This window comes from Talpa europaea (genome assembly GCF_964194135.1).
Source record: "Talpa europaea genome assembly, chromosome: 9".
NCBI classification, from domain to species: Eukaryota; Metazoa; Chordata; class Mammalia; order Eulipotyphla; family Talpidae; genus Talpa; species Talpa europaea.
In genome coordinates, this window is record NC_140076.1 from 14,020,324 (window position 1) to 14,035,691 (window position 15,368).

The following is a 15,368-nucleotide window of genomic DNA, read 5'->3' on the forward strand; positions in this document are numbered from 1 at the left end:
AAGGACCTGCACACAGTAGGTGCTCACAGTTCCCAGGGCCCTGGAGCTGCTGTCCTGCTCTTCTGTCTGTCTCTCCTCCCGCCACCTGCTTGTCACCCCAGGCCCTGCCGGCAGAGAGAGGTGCCTGGCTCTGAGCTCTCGTGGTCCCCGGAACAGGACAGGGGCTGGGACTTGTCCTCAGCACCTTGAAGAGGCCACGACAGGACCTGCATAGCATCTGCCCTGCTTCCCCCAAGTCACCCCTGCGGTTCCCTCCCGCACACCCTGCTTGGCCACTGCCCGCCATGCCCACCGGGGACAAGGCGGGCACTCTGTTTGGGGTGGGGCTGCCAGGGGGTGTTATTTGCCCTTGCCCATGCTGGTTTCTCTGTCCCCGAAGTAAGGGGCTGGCCACACACGTTTCCTGCTTGGGCTTCCCCTGCCTGGTGCTGGGTGACATCTTCCAGCTGCCCCACCCTGGACTCCCCCCCCCCACCCAGCCACAAGTTCCCCCACGTCCCCTCCCTGGCCACTGGAAGGCAGACTCAGCATCCCCAGGGCCCCTCCGGTCTTCCTCAGTGGGGGTTGGCAGCCCAGGGCAGCTGGCTCAGGCCAGGCCCTCTGGCCCGGGTTTGGAAGCCACAGATGACACACTGGTCAGCCTTCCCGAACACAGGCGCGTCACTGGCCGCCAGGTCCAGCCCGGCCACTAGGTTGACAAAGAGATGCTTTCTGCTTCTTCGCCTCTGCCCATTGTTAGAACAGGCATCACCTTGAACTTGACTGGGGAGATGGGGTGGGGGAGGGGGCGGGTGGTGGCAGGGACCCATAGGAAACAGCCACATCCCGCCATCTTGGGCGGCTGGGCCACTCTATGGTGCTCTGTCCCCACAAACATGCTTTTCTCCAAAGTTCAGTCATACAAGTTAACAACGTCACAGCTGACTCGAGATTCCTATTGCGCGTAATATTCCTTGGAATAGGTTTTAAAATGGACCCATTCCTTTTGCTTAAATAAATTTAGCCTCACCCTCAGAAATCTCATCTGTGGTCTGCAGGTTTGACTCAGAGACTTTGCCCCCCTAAAATACATTAAATCGCCATGAAAATGGCAAATGCTGATTGGTGCACCCTCTGTAACACAGTTCTTGGGGAGCACCTCCTGTCAGCCCCTGCCGTGACATGGCCTGACTCTTCTGAGCCACTTGACTCCAGATTGAAAGCGATGTCTCTTCCTGAGAGTCAGTGAGGACCCAAGCTGCATCCTCCCCAGCCTCTGTGGGTGCCCAGAGGGGACCCAGGAGCCCAGCTAGGATGAGCTCAGGAGGCACGGCTCATTTGCCCCCCAGGGGGGCAAATAAACCCCCCTGGCAGCCCCACCCCCAGCAAATTTAATTTTGGGGGGCCTCCCTGGTGGCCCCCTCTTCCCAGTTCACAGAGCCCCCTCCCAGTCTTAGGCTCACCATCCCCAGCCTGAGGGCACCGGACTGAAAAGGCTGGGTTCACCGTGAGAGCCCCTGAACACTGGCAGGACGGCCCACGGGCTACCCAGTCCGCGGGGTGATTTCAGGTGGCCCATCAGGTGATGACTCACAGAGTGAGAAAGGGGTGCCCTTTTCTGTTCTCACTCATGCTCTTGGTAACCCTCAGGACGGAAGCCTCTCCTGGGTGCTGGGGGCCTCTGACACCTCCCACATGGACAGTCTCAGTGTCAGCAGCTTCTTGGCATCGGCAGCCTCCTCAGTGGCCCCAGAGCCACGTCCCGGGCTACCCGTTTGTCATCCCGTCCCCTGTGACTGTGACAAGTTCATCCAAGGGAGTTTATCCCGATGGGCGTGAGCTGTCAGAGGGACCTTCGAGAGCTGGTGGAGCATCAAGAGGTGGCCCCACCTGTCTGCGGGGACAGCAAAGAGCCACCCATGAGAAAAAGAGGCACCCCAGTGAGTTGTCAATTCTGCCGATACCTCAGTGTCAGCCCCACCTGCCTGGACACCTGACTTGTGGGAACCATCAGGCAATAAGTGTGTATTGATTTAAGCTGATACCTTTGTTCCATGGCCATAGGAACGCAATACCATGTGTTCGTTTCCTTGTATTTATTTTGGCAGTTACTTGATATAAGTTTTCTATTAAGGGTAGAGCTTTAAGGTTTTCCTAAATTTTTTTTATTGAATTAATTCAATTTTGGGGGCCTCCCTGATGGCGCAAGGGGTTAAGTTGCAGCACTATGAAGCTATCCGCAGCCACTGCAGCAGGAGTTCAATCCCCGGCCAGGGAGCTGACCCACATGGCGCAGCAGACCTCTGCTGCTCGCCCGCAGCTCCCCTCAGCAGTGTATTTCAGTCAATCTGCCTGTTCTGTTCCCCACTCTGTCTCTGGTGAATCCTCTCATCCCCCTCACCTCTGGCCTGTACCCCAGTTCTTGTATGCATAAATAAATAAATCTTTAAAAAAATAAAGTAATTCAACTTTGAAATCAGTGTGGCAGGTTAAAAAGAAGCTCAAGTCCTTTGACAGTCATGTCATCAAGAGGTGGGGCTTATGCCCCCCTCCGAATTGGGGTCCGTGTCCATGTCCACAGAGATCATGACAGAAGTGATGTGACGGGACTCTGTGGCAGTCATATGAGGCCACGCGGCTTCTGCCTGACTCTCTTGGGGCACTTGTGTGGGGGACGTTGGGTTTCCTGTAAGACACTTGCCTCCCCCCACAGGACCATGTCCGGGTGCTGTCACCAGCCCAGCAGAGCTCCCAGCCAACGGCGGGTGATCCAGCCCGGTTGGGCCTTCTGATGAATGCAGCCCTGCAGGCTTCTGCTGGCCACTGCAGAGGAGACCCACCCCGGTGGGAAGGGTCCTGCCTGGCCTTCCTGAATTGCTGCCCACAACATCATGCACAAAATAAATTGTTTGTCCTAAGTGTTGCATGTACAGGCAATTTTATGCAGCAAAAACCGACTGGAACAATTAGTGATGGGTTCGTGTTGGTCAGAAACTGAATATACAAGATGGTCTGGACCAGTGGTGGGCAAGCCCTGGGGCTTCATGAAGTGCTGCGGTCCCTCCACAAGCTCTCCACCCACAGCCTCACCAAACATTTGCTGAGCACCTACTGTATGCCTTGCCTCCTGGTCAAAGTAGGGAGAAAAGGGGGGCTTATCTGGCCTGGGGAAAGCCGTGAGAGAGTGATGTGAGGGCCTGACTTTCAGAGGGACATCCGGGCTCTGAGAGGAGCACTGGACAGGGAGTCAGAAGCCAGAGGTCTGGTGAGAGGAGGCACCGCCTCCTGCCTTCTGATGTGTGTTTAGCCCTCAGTTCACTGACTCAGTGGGGATTTATTTGCTGAGGAGCCAGGTGTCTGGCCCCCTGCTAGGTGAGGAGGGAGAGGGAGGCAGGGTTGTGGGGAGCTGACCTGGCCAGTTGCGGGGAGCTCACTGCCCAGCAGGGGGGAGAGCACACGGGAATGTTGTTAATATATATAGTTTGACCAGAACCAGACTAAATTGGAGAGAGAAGGCAGTGGGCGGTTTAGGGTGGGAGTGATGGAGAGGAAACCGTTTGAGGGAGACATGGGAAGGGCCTCCCAGGCACTGGCACAGCATGAACAAAGGCCTGGAGCCTGGGGGGGTGGGGGGCTCTATGGGTCCTGTTTGGTCCTGTTGGAGGTTGGGGGAGACATAGTCCTAAGGAGGAAAAGGACATCTGTCGAGTGCGCCTGAAACCAGATCTGCATGGGGCTGGAATGGTCAGCTGGAGATTTTGGACTTTCCCCTGTGGGCAGCAGGAGCCATTGAAGGTTTTTGAGTGAGAGCATGTCGACAAGGGTGATGAGCGGAAGTTACCTTTTCCAAGTTTGATGCGTCTTTCTGTCTTCAGGGCTCAGCCTCTTCGGCAGTAGTTTGTGGGAACTGGGCTAGACGAGACAAGGCAAACACCCGGACGGTATCATCGCTTCCTCACCTGCACCCCCTTCGGGTGTTGCTACTGGATCCCTGCATGGTCTTCGTTGGGCCCAGCTTTGGCTCTGCACACCCCACTGGCCTTGGTGTGGAACTGGCCTAAAGGGTAGCACCGTGGTCCCCTCTCAGGAAGATGACGAGAAGATGGTGATGCTCATTGTTAGGAAGGCAGCTGCCCTTCTCACCTTACAGCAGAGCTTTGCCCCATCTTGCCCTCTGCCCGGCTGCCTGCCCCGCCTGGGCTGCACAGGCAAGAGGCTTGCACAGGCCACCCAGCCTTCTGCAAAAGTCCCTCCCAGGCTGACATCCCAGAGCCGGGGCCTGACCCCACTTCTCAGCTAAGTCCACTGTCCTCCCAGGCCAGACAAAGGAGGGCTCCTTTAGGGGGCACCTCCAGCCTTGCCACTGTCCCTGGAGCTGTAGGGGGCGGGGGGCGCTGCCTGCTGCAGCCCTGGTGGTCCTAGACGCAGAGCGTGAGGAGCTCCTGGAATTGCTGGCACAGGACAGACGCCCAGTTAGTTAGAAAAACATGTGGCTTACTCTTCCCTCTCCGGCCCCCTCCAGCCGCCACCACCTTCTAATTCAATTTCCCTTGAAAAACAATGGTTTCAATGAAGGGGGAAACAAGATTTTCCGAAACTTCATAAAGTTTTGCAAAATAATTACCCCCCAAACTGGCAGACTCCCTCCTCCTTCCTCCTCAAATAAACGCCTCTAGGACATTTTCATAGACCTCAAATCCCAGCTGGATTTGCCTCTCACCTCCCCCTGAAGTTGCCCACCCCAGATCAGATCCTGGACATCAGCTGAGCCTGAGGTCCATGGGGGGGCATCACCCACCCCCCGGATGCCCACTGCCCCTTCTGGTAATGATTGGCCTGGGAAGCAAGGAGGGAGGAGAGGGTCTGGCTGTCCCCCAGGCCCTGGTTGGAGGTTCCCAGAGCAGCCTCCCCCATTGTGGAGCCCCGGCTGTTCCCACCAGTGGAGCTGAGCTCCAGGAAGGGGCAGGAGTTTGTCTGCGGGCTCAGCACGAGGCAGCAGGGGACAGCGCCATATTTGGACCCTGGGCCCCAGACTCTTTGTCCCGGCTGCCTCATGCAGAAGCTTCAGGCAGCCTCTCTTGTTGCGTCTGAAGCCTTAGGAGGCCTCCTGGGAATGTGGCCTCTTTGCCGGTCACCGTCCACCCTGGGTTGCTGCTATGAGCAAAAGTGGGGAGCCTCCTTCTTTTTCTGTTTTCCCCAGTGTTTATTCCCAGGCACCTGGGGCGACCCAGCTGTTGTGCCTGGTTCTGCAGGTCATGGTGGGCCTCAATCAGACACACCTGCAGGCGGGCAGCCCACCACATCCTAAAACCACTGGTAGGGTCAAACCATCAGGGTCAGCAGCTTCTCTGCCACACCCTTTCTCATTTCACGCTTTCCACACCCCCCTGGCTGCTTAGTGATCCCCAGATAACCCTGAGCTGTGGGTAGCCACCCACTGGCTCCCCTCCCTATCTCCCTGCAGGTGTGCCACCCATGAGCTAGCTGCCTGAGGTGTTCCTTCCAAGAGGGGCCTCTCAAGACTCCCCAGAAAGGGTGTTTCCTTTCTGCTGGGGACTCCCACCGAGTACCGTGCCTGGCTTGCCCTCCCTACAGCCCTGCCCTACAGACCCAATCTTTTTCTATTGCCAAAAGGTGAAGGTTGATAAATTAATTCATACCAAGGTGTGATTGATTGACTAACCTCAATCTCCCAGAGAAAGGTTTGGTTCTGGGCTGAGATTGTGGGGTGAAAGAGCAACTTTTGCTTTGAAGACACAACCAGGTGCTACAATGACAGACTTTGAAGCAGAGCTACCTGCCACATGCCCTTTGCTGAGTAGCAGCTTTAAGCAGCTCAACAGGAAGAATCCTGGGCAGGTGGGCAGCTGAATGCAACTCACGCTTGCTGTTTGCTCCAACCAGTCTCTGACTTAAAGAACCCAAGCCGGGTTGGGTCATGGCGTCTGCCTGCAAGATGGCCCCAGCGACCCTCGCCTTCTGGTATTCAATCCCTGTGAATCACCCACCTTGGGGGGGCTAATGGACTGTGATTCTGAAGCCTAGGTCACAGAGGACATTGCTACTTTGCCTTGACTTTGGGATCACTGGGACAAGCTGGCCGCCATGTTGTGGGGACACTCAAGCTCCCATTGGAAAGGCCCATAGGGGGCCTCCCCAGTAGTGCAGCGGGTTGAGCGCAGTGCTGTGAAGCTGTCCACAGCCTCTGTTGCACGGGTTCGGCTGGCTGGGGAGATACCCACATCGCGCGGCAGACCTCTTCTGTCTCGCCTGCTGCTCCCCTCAGCTGTGTATTTTAGTCAGTTGGCCTGTTCTGTTCCCTGCTCTGTCTCTGGTGAATCCTCTCACCATCCTGCACATCTGACCTGTACCCTGGTTCTGGTACGCATGAATAAATAAATTTTTTAAAAAAAACTAATGCAATTGTATGGGGAATATAAAAATAAAATTTATTATTCAAAAAAAACCCTAAAAGCTGGAAATAGGCAAAGAAAGGGCAGAGATGTCATACTGGAGCACTGTCAACAGCCCCGGGAGAGGATCTCATTTTCCAAAGTGATGGAATGCAGCCAACAGCCAGTTGCTGGGCTCGGGGTCCAGCTAGGGTGCTGCTGTTAAACTAGCAAAGAGTTGCTCCCTGTTAAACTGTCTGGAAAGGCCTTGACTTCTCACACCGCCCTGAGCTGTGACTCAGGTTCTATGAAGTACAATCAAATGCTCCCTCCTTTTCTCTAAACAGAGCTACTTACTAGCCACAAGAGGCCTCTTGACGCCTACTCACACCTCAGCTCAGCCAGAGGGTTTTCTTTACTTAAAAAAAAAAATACGTATATCACAATAGAGGTAAATGTTCATTGAAAAAAATGCAAAATCTAACTGAAGTGTGGTGAGTATGAAGTGGAAGTCCTTCTGCCAGCCCACTCCTGGAGGTGACACCGCAGCTAACCCAGTGTTCCCTAGGCCCGTGAAAATGTTCCAGTAACTATCACAGCCGACGCCTGGTTGGGCCTGTGCCAGGCTACTTTGGACATGAAATATCACAACAGCCCCATAAGGCGGGTCCTTGATTTTCATTCATATGTCATTGATAGGGAACTGGAAACATCGAGGTTGAGTAAGTTGGCCGACGTCACACAGCCAGTAAGAGGCAGAGCTGGGATTTGAATCTCGCAGCAGGCTGAAGTGGCTGGGAGACTCTGCCCAAGACCTCTGGGTTTTATGCAGGTGTCTGCACTTGGTATCTGATGGCACAGCTGTTCAAGCATGGAGTCTGGGCTTGAGCCTGGACTCTGCTCCTTCCTAGCTCTGTGATCTCTGGCAACTTGCTAGACCTCTCCGTGCCTTGGTTTGTTCAACGGTAAAATGGGGATCACGTAATTCTACATTTTGGAGATTGTGAGCTAGTGGGTGGAAGTGCGTGGAGTAGACTTGGCACACAGAATATGCTCAGGCCATGTTGTGGTCACTGTCCCCTGCTCCAGGCCTGAGGTGTCTCTGGCCTCAACACTCTCCTGCAGCAAACCTCGGTCCAGAGCAGGCAGCAGCCCCTCCACTTTCTTCTCTTTGTTGACAATCAGGGCCTAAGCCCAGGACTCCTGGATCCTGGTGGCTATCCCCTGGCAGCATGAGATAGTGGTCCCTGCCTGTGTGGCCCCCACCTCCGACCCAGGGCCCTATGAAGGCCTTTCTGACCATGTCAGTCTATTTCATTCTAGGGCTGAATTGGTTTGGGGTATGGGAGTCTGAAGGTCCTGAGCTCAGACCCAAACCCTGGCCGTCACTGCTGCGTGTCAGGCAATTAACTGTCATTCCAAGCCTGGGGAGAGCACAGAGCAGGCGCAGTGAATGAACAGGCCTCACCTCTTCGGTGCAGGGGTGCTTATGAGCCTGGGGGGCAAAGAGGATGAGTTGGATGCTGTTTGGTCCTCAGCCCACTTTGCCACTGAGATGTCCACATGATCTCATTTCCTCCTGCCACAGCTTCATGAATGGGATTTATCAGCATCAGTTTACAGCAGAAACTGACACCACCAAAGGCAGCGACTTGTCATAAGTCTCATTTCTGGCATTAATGTGCTCAAGCAGGAACCAGGTCCATTGGCTCCTTAGCATCCCAAATAGGCTGCTGACCCCCTTTCGAGCCTCCAAACTTCCACCACCAGGCACCCCCCACCAGGGTTATAACACTTCTGCCCACAGGGATGGGGGGGTTGTCGGGAAGGGTTGGGGAGACCGAGGCTGCAGCTGCCCAGAGAAAGAGGCCTACAACAACCAGCCCGAGGGATTCTAGACCCCCAGGTCCTGGAAGTGGATAGGTAGGCCCGCTTGGAGATGGCAGGTCCCATTTGAGTCCAGCCCTCTTCGAATATATGGCCGAACCAGTGACGGCCGAGCAGTCTCCAGGCTTTACATGTACACCCACCCCCAAGGAACCGCCACCTCCTGGGAGCTTATTGCACAAGAACACACTGTGGGGCACAGGAGGCTGGTGCAAAAGCATCAGTTCCAGGAAGGCCCTGGGGCAAAGCCCTTGTGCCCAGGGACCACGACCAGCTGATGCCCGCTTCCCAGAACTGCCATAAGCCTCCTATCTCCACAGCGTTTTGCGAGCCCTCCTCTACTCAGTTCTGGTCTTTACGCTACCGGGTAATTCAATTCTCCCAACAACTATGTGCAGAGAAGGCTGTGATTAGCCACTGATGGAGAACCTGAGGCACAGAGCACTGTAGGGGCATCTCAAGGGCCAGCGGTGGACACCAACTCCTACACTAGTGTAAAACCAGAGCCGGCGGGCACCTAACACGGGGTCTGGCTCTGGGCCCTCAACCCTGACCGCTCGGTTAAATCGCCCAGCTTGGGTTTTAAGTGGTGCCCACCCTAGAACCAATTATAGTTGACTTTTGAACAATGCAATGGGGAGAAGGGTGGAAGAAAAGGGCACCAAATCCCCACCCTCTGAATTTGTGGGTTCCACATTCCAGGATTCAACTGACTGACATCTGTGGTTGGTTGAATCTGTGAATAGGGAACCTGCGGACAGGGAAAAATCTGCAAATAAGTGGACCCACACCGTTCAAACCCACATCTAGGGTCAACTGTTAGTACACTTTTTGAAAGATCTCCAATGCAGTCAGGGCTGAGAATACCTGGGAGAGCCAAGCCCCTCATTTTTTAGGTGGGGCAACAAAGGCCCAGAGAGGTCAAACCACTTGTCCAATTGTCCAAGGTCACACAGCAAGAACTGTGAATTGGCGCTGGACCCGGGTCTCAGGGTCCCGCAACCCAGCAGAGCTCTGACACTTTTCAAGGCTGATGCTAAGTGAACTAGTTGTATTTGGTTGGTGGGTGTGCTGCCCACTTCTATCTGCCCACTACCCCCAGGCCACAGCTGCCCAGTCCCCAGCCCGATTCCTTCTCCAGATTGACAGACTCTTCTGCATTTAGAGGCGGAGGGAAAATCCACCGGGGGGAACGGCAGCAGGTGTGGGGTCACTCTGCCTGTGTCTGTGGGTTTTTCTTCCTCTTACCTCTCATGACATAGGCTGAAGGGTAGAGACCAGTGGTCTTTGTGGACAAAGGAGGGGTCACACTTCTGCAGATATGGGGGGAAGGGGGCTGGGCTCAAGGCTGCCACAGCCTGGAGCCCCATGGAGTGAAGCTGGGCCCAGGGCTTCATGCCAGCGCCAGGTCCTGTGTCACCTCTTCAATTCACCAGTTCAGTTGAGCCATCGAGCCTTAAATTCTCCCTCAGTGAACACCCCCAGTGAGGGACCCCCCAACGGCAGGATTAGATGAGACATGGGTGCTCCCCACGGCACATGTCATGGGGTTCCACTCTCAGGCCAAATGTGCTTGCACCCCCTGTATGACCCTGCCCAGCCGCTTTCTGTCCAGAAGCCTCGATTTTCTCCCTGTAAGATGGGGCGTAGTGGTTTCTGGAGTCCCTTCCCGCCCAGTGTTCAGGTTTACCTCTCACTGTCCTCAGAGGTGTGGTGTTTGGGTTTGAAGCTGACAAGGCCATGAGCAATGCCTGGAATCCAACCCTGATCCTTTTGGCTCGTGTGCTATGACAGCACCGAGTCTTCCAAGCAGGACATCTGGAGAGACACGTGGAGGGGGCCAGGCTGCCTCCTCCTCCCACAGCTGTGCGCCCCTTCCGGCACCTGGGACTGGTGCTGAAATTCACCATTTGTCTGGACTTTCCAAGGCTCTCATTTGTTGACCACCTACTATGTGCCAGATCCTGTGATATGATGTGTGACTTGCTCAGTCTCAATGGCAGGACTAAGCCTGGCACTCAGGTCCCTGTGGCCCTGATGCACTTTGCCCCACGCTGCCCTACTTTGCTAAAATAGCACTAATGCTTCCTTTTATAAATGCCTCACTGGGCTCTGGGGAGTCGATGGCTATTGGTTAAAAGCACAGGCTCAGGAACCAAATGCCACAGTTCAAAGCCTGATTCTGACCCTTGCTGTGTGATTTGAACAAGTTTCTTAACCTCTCTGTGCCTCAGTTTTTGCACCTATAAAATGAGGTTAATGACTTCTTTCCAAGAACAGCAGTATGGGAAAGAAGGTGTAAGGGTGGGAGAGTATCTTTATTTTCGAGAAAGTGACAACAAGCTCAGCTCACGTTCAAGGTCAATATCAACAGTGAGAGATCATGTGCATAGTGTGTGCCCTTTATATGATGTGATGAAAAGGCAATTTATCTCTGTGGTCTTCCTCCCCAAATCCCATAGCTCCAGTCTAATCATCAGAAAAAAATCAGAGATATTCTAATACATGGACATTCCACAAAATCACTGACCAACACTTTTCAAAACTGTCAGTTATTTAAAAAATCAGAGATATTCTAATACATGGACATTCCACAAAATCACTGACCAACACTTTTCAAAACTGTCAGTTATTAAAAAAAAAAAAAGGGAAGTCCGAGAATCTGTCAAGGAGAGTGTATGGGAACATGCCAGCTAATGGGATATGGTGTCCTGGAAGGGGGTTCCTTGGACAAAAAGAGGGCATCAGGTAATAACTATGGAAATCTGAATAAAGTATGACTGTCGGTCAGTCATCTCAATCCATTAATTAAAACAAGCGTACTATATACTAAGATAGATGTTAATAGTAAGGGACACTGGGAGAGAGGTATATAGACCTCCTGGCACTATCTTCTTAATTTTTCTGTCTATCTGAAAACTAACTGTCAAAAGTGGGATTAATAATAGTTCCTAACTCATTGGGTAGTTGAAAGAATCAAATGAGTGAATGCATGGAAAATACTTGATGAGCACCTTAGGAGCCTGTAAGAAATGCTTGCCATTCTCCCAATTACCTTAGGCGGGACGCCCAGCACACACCTAGGCCCGCAGGTCAGCAGATCTTGCATAGGCGAGGCTCGCTCCCTACTGCTGGGGAAACCATTCCTACTGTGATTCTGGGAAGGCAGGTCTGGGGTTTTCTGCTGGGAGCCTATGGTTGGAGGTGCAGTTCCCTCGACCTGTCCAGGTCAGCCAGTACTCACTCCTAGCCCCCATAACACCGCCCCCCCCCCGCCACTATCACCAGGCACTGGATGAGTACCTGGTGGAGGGGGCTCTGCTTCAGTGGGTATAAGCCCAGTCTCAAATTTGGGGGGCCTTGGTTGAACCCAGCCCTGTCCTGCCAGCTGGTGACCTTAAGGGTGAAGGCACCTGTCTGAGCCTCAACTTCCTCTCCCATCAAATGGGAGGATTTGTTCATATGCCAGATGCTCCCATGGCTTGGTTTGGTGGTAAGCACTCAGAGAGAAGCAGGGTTTGAGGTCAAGGTGGGCTTAGGGATCAGAAGAGGGCCTAGGTTGGAGCAATGCCCACAAACGTCCATCCTCCAGCATCTCCACTCCCACCCCTGCAGAACTGCCCTTCTACTGGCCTCCAGATGGTTCCTCTTTCCCTTATGGGGGTGGAGGAGGGGAGGAGCTGGGCTCTGAGCACAGGTGGGACCCAGAACTGGGACAAACGGCTCTTCTGGCCCTTAGGAGGCAATTCAGGAGAGGGAAGGGGTCTAACTGCCAGCTGCTTCTCCCCAGAGGATAGGGAGAAAGGGGGGGGTGTTGAGCCAGGTGCTGCTGGCATCCTTGCACATCTGGAACTAGGCCATGTGGGTGTGAAGAGGAACCACATGGGGTGGAGACCCCCATCTCCTGACTCCAGAGACCCCAGAGTCCCAGGTTTCCACCTCTGAGCTAGCCCATCACAGTCTCTGCAGCCCCCATTCCCATTTAGCAACTGTGGTCTTTGGGGTTCAAAATCCAACTGGTCTACACTTGATTCTTTGCCTTGAACTCCTCAGCCTTGACCCCAGCCACAGACCAAGCCCAGATTCCTGATACACAGCTCCGGCCACACACCAAGCCCTCCCCCGGTCTCAGATGGACCCATAACCACAGCCACAGCATCCTGACCCCAAGTGGCCATGTCAGAGACAGATGTGGGTCTGGAGGAGGCCAGGCCACTCAATCCCTGAGGCTGGGCTGCTGGGCCGGGGACTCAGCCCAGTGTGTGAGCCTGTCCCTGCGGCCCCACACTGCATGGCTTCCCACCACACCACACACCACAGAGCCCCTGGCTGACCCTCGGGAGACCCGGCTGCTGCAGGGCCCTGCAGCTCCCCGCCATGTAACCCTGCACATGACCCACCCTCCTTGGCCTCAGTTTCCCCTCTCCCTACAGGGGGAGGAAGGGGTGGATGGATGATCTCTGAGGGCTTCCCAGCTCCCAAAGTGGGAGACGCAAGGAGCTTCGCCACTCTCTGGTGAGCATGTTCCAGCTCTTGCTCCCCTGGTCTGAGTCCCTTCCACACCGCTCTCCAGCCAGCCCTGCGGCCCAGTGGTTAGCAACAGCCCCGGGCCACAGAGCTGGCCTCAGCACCCAGTCACCACACCCTCAGCAGGTTTCTTAGCCTCTCAGTCTTCTCTCCTCTCAAATGGGGACCTCGAGTGTTGGGGAGACTCACACACGCTGGGCATGGAAGCTCTAGTACAGAACCTGTGCATGCCAAACGTCACTAATTCAGTGCCAAACACACCACCCTGGCCCTGGGCGTGGGCTTCACTCAGCTCAAGGCTCTGTAACACCCTTTGTCTTCCCTTCCTCAGTGCGGAAACTGAGAGCCAAAAGCCAAGCTCCTTGTCAGCCAGGTGGGAAGAGCAGAGCCTGCTCCCTCTGTCCCGCTGAGCAACTGGAGCCGCCAGAAACCACCATCATCGGAGCCTCAGCTTCCCCTCTGAGGAAGGAGCAGGAGTGGCGGGTCTTCGCCCCACAGCTCCCCCACTGCCGTGCTACTGAGGAGGACAGGAGCGTGCTGGGTGGGAGGTTCCGGCTGGATGGCAGGCCCTGAGAAACCTCTGGAATGTGGGTTTGAAAGTTTGGGGCCCATTTTTGCTATAAGAGCCCCCCTTCTTCCCTCCTTTCTTTTCATGACTTTTCACCAACTGTTTCTTCCCTTAATCCAAACCATTGTTTTCCAGGGTGAAATTTAAATCAAAGCCACATGGCTCCCAACACACACACCCTTGCCAAATGGAAGTGTGTTCTGGGGAAACAATACCGACCCTGTTGAAGGGGATCCTGATCTCTCCCTGGGGACCACCAAGCAGTGGGAAGACTTGGGGGGCTTTGAGTTGGCCTGACCGGGGTGGGTTCAGCAGCTTCTAGCCCTGATGTGGTTCAGACAGGGACACCGTTCCTCCATGGGAGGGCAAGAGCCCCTTCCCTGAGTCTGGGGTCTTTACCTCTAAGCCGCGGGTATATGCGACCGTGCCCATCGGGGGTATGGGCTGGGCTTACAAGCTCAGCCTATCCAGGATTGGCCATTTTCGTGTCTTGAACTCAATGTCAGCGTGGCCTAGTGAGTAAGACATCTGGATTGGAGCTTGGTTGGTGTCTGTCACTTGCTGTTGTACCCTGGACAAGGTCCTTAACTTCTCTGAGCTTCAGTTTCCTCCTTGGTGAAGTGGGGGCCTTGCCAGGCCTCTTTGTTGGGGCTGTGGTAAGAGGACACAGGTGAGTGGCGGATGCAGCGCACAGAAGCAGCATAGGGAGCCTTGGGAGCTTGTGCGGAGTGAAGGGGGCCCCTCAAGGAGGAAGACAGGAGATGCCAGGCTGGGCGTTGAGAGCTGGCAGGGGAGGGCCAGGGAGGCAGGGCATCTGGGTGTGTGGCCCCGGGTGGGGTCGGTGTGCTGGCGGGAGGCTCAGGGCTTTGGAAAGGACGGGCTGCTCTACCTCAGGGGTAGGGAGGACCCGTGGGGAAAGGGAGTCCTGGCTGGTCCCCAGGGGCCACTGTCTGGGGTTTCCCCCGGTCTGGCTTTTGTTTTGCATAGTCTGGCTCTCTCTGGTGGGCCCCTAGCGTGACGCTCCTGGGGGAGGGGGAGAACAGGAGCTCAAAGACGTACCCCCGCCCCAGGTGTGTGTCTATGGGAGGCCAGGACACTGATGGAGCAAGCAAACTCACACTCACGGGTCCATGCTTCTGGGCACATGGGCTGATGTGCTTGCAAATAGGTACACGCCAGACCCGGAGCAGAGCAGGCCCACGGGCAGGAACACTTCTACACACGGGGTCAGGCCGATCCAGGACTGTGCATGGATACAAATGCACACGTGCACCTCTATTGCACACTGGCATACACACATGCACACACGTGCACACGTACTCACAGGGAACACGGGCAGAGGGGGCCTCCCAAGCACAGGCTCTGTGAGGGCAGCTCTCTCTAGATTGGTTTATTCCCCCCACGACACCAACAGCGTGCTCCCCAAGTGGCAGGCGTGACTCTGGCCCTGGGCTCAGGTGTGGTCCCCTCTCCTGGAACTCACATTCTAGTGAGAAAAAAAAATCAACAATGCTTGCTGACATAATGATTGGTCTTCATATAGTCACGTGATTTTGCCCACTTCATCCTCACAGCCACCTCTGGCGCACGGGTCCATCCTGATAAGGAATCTGGGGTCAGAGATATCATGTGACCTGCCTGAGTCCTAAGCTGGCCAGCAGCCGCCTCACCAGAGGGCCTGGGACGGAGCTCTCTGCTCCTTTGCAGTGGCCTCTGTGCAGGCTGCAAAGGTTTGGGGGACATGCCCCCCTGGGAGCAGTGGGGATGCTGTGGGGCCTGGCTGTGGCCCAGGCAAGACGCTGGCCTGCCATCCTGTTCCCACTATGCACGCACTGGCTGTGTCATCTACCTATGTGCAGAGGAAGACCCGGGGTCTGGAGAGGAAAGCAGACTTAGGAGGCAGCCAAGCTGGGCACAGCCCGCAGGACAAAGACCCTCTTGGTCACAGGATTGGGGAAAGAGAGAGGGGAGCACTTCCTGCTCACCCCAGAGCTCCAGTGGCCCCAGAACCCCCA

At 55.1% G+C, this 15,368-nt stretch overlaps 1 protein-coding gene across 1 annotated transcript in view; it reads left to right on the forward strand.

Annotated features, from left to right (window-relative positions):
• Positions 1-1,808: 1,808 nt before the first annotated feature.
• The window catches only part of LOC311177871 (small ribosomal subunit protein uS13-like), a gene marked incomplete at both ends in the record, with an annotated part of 48,352 nt that continues 34,792 nt past the window's right edge, over positions 1,809-15,368 (forward strand). Inside the window, 2 exon segments of the mRNA XM_084244108.1 lie at positions 1,809-1,919; positions 2,693-2,823. Of these exon segments, the coding sequence (XP_084100234.1) occupies positions 1,809-1,919; positions 2,693-2,823 (242 nt within the window).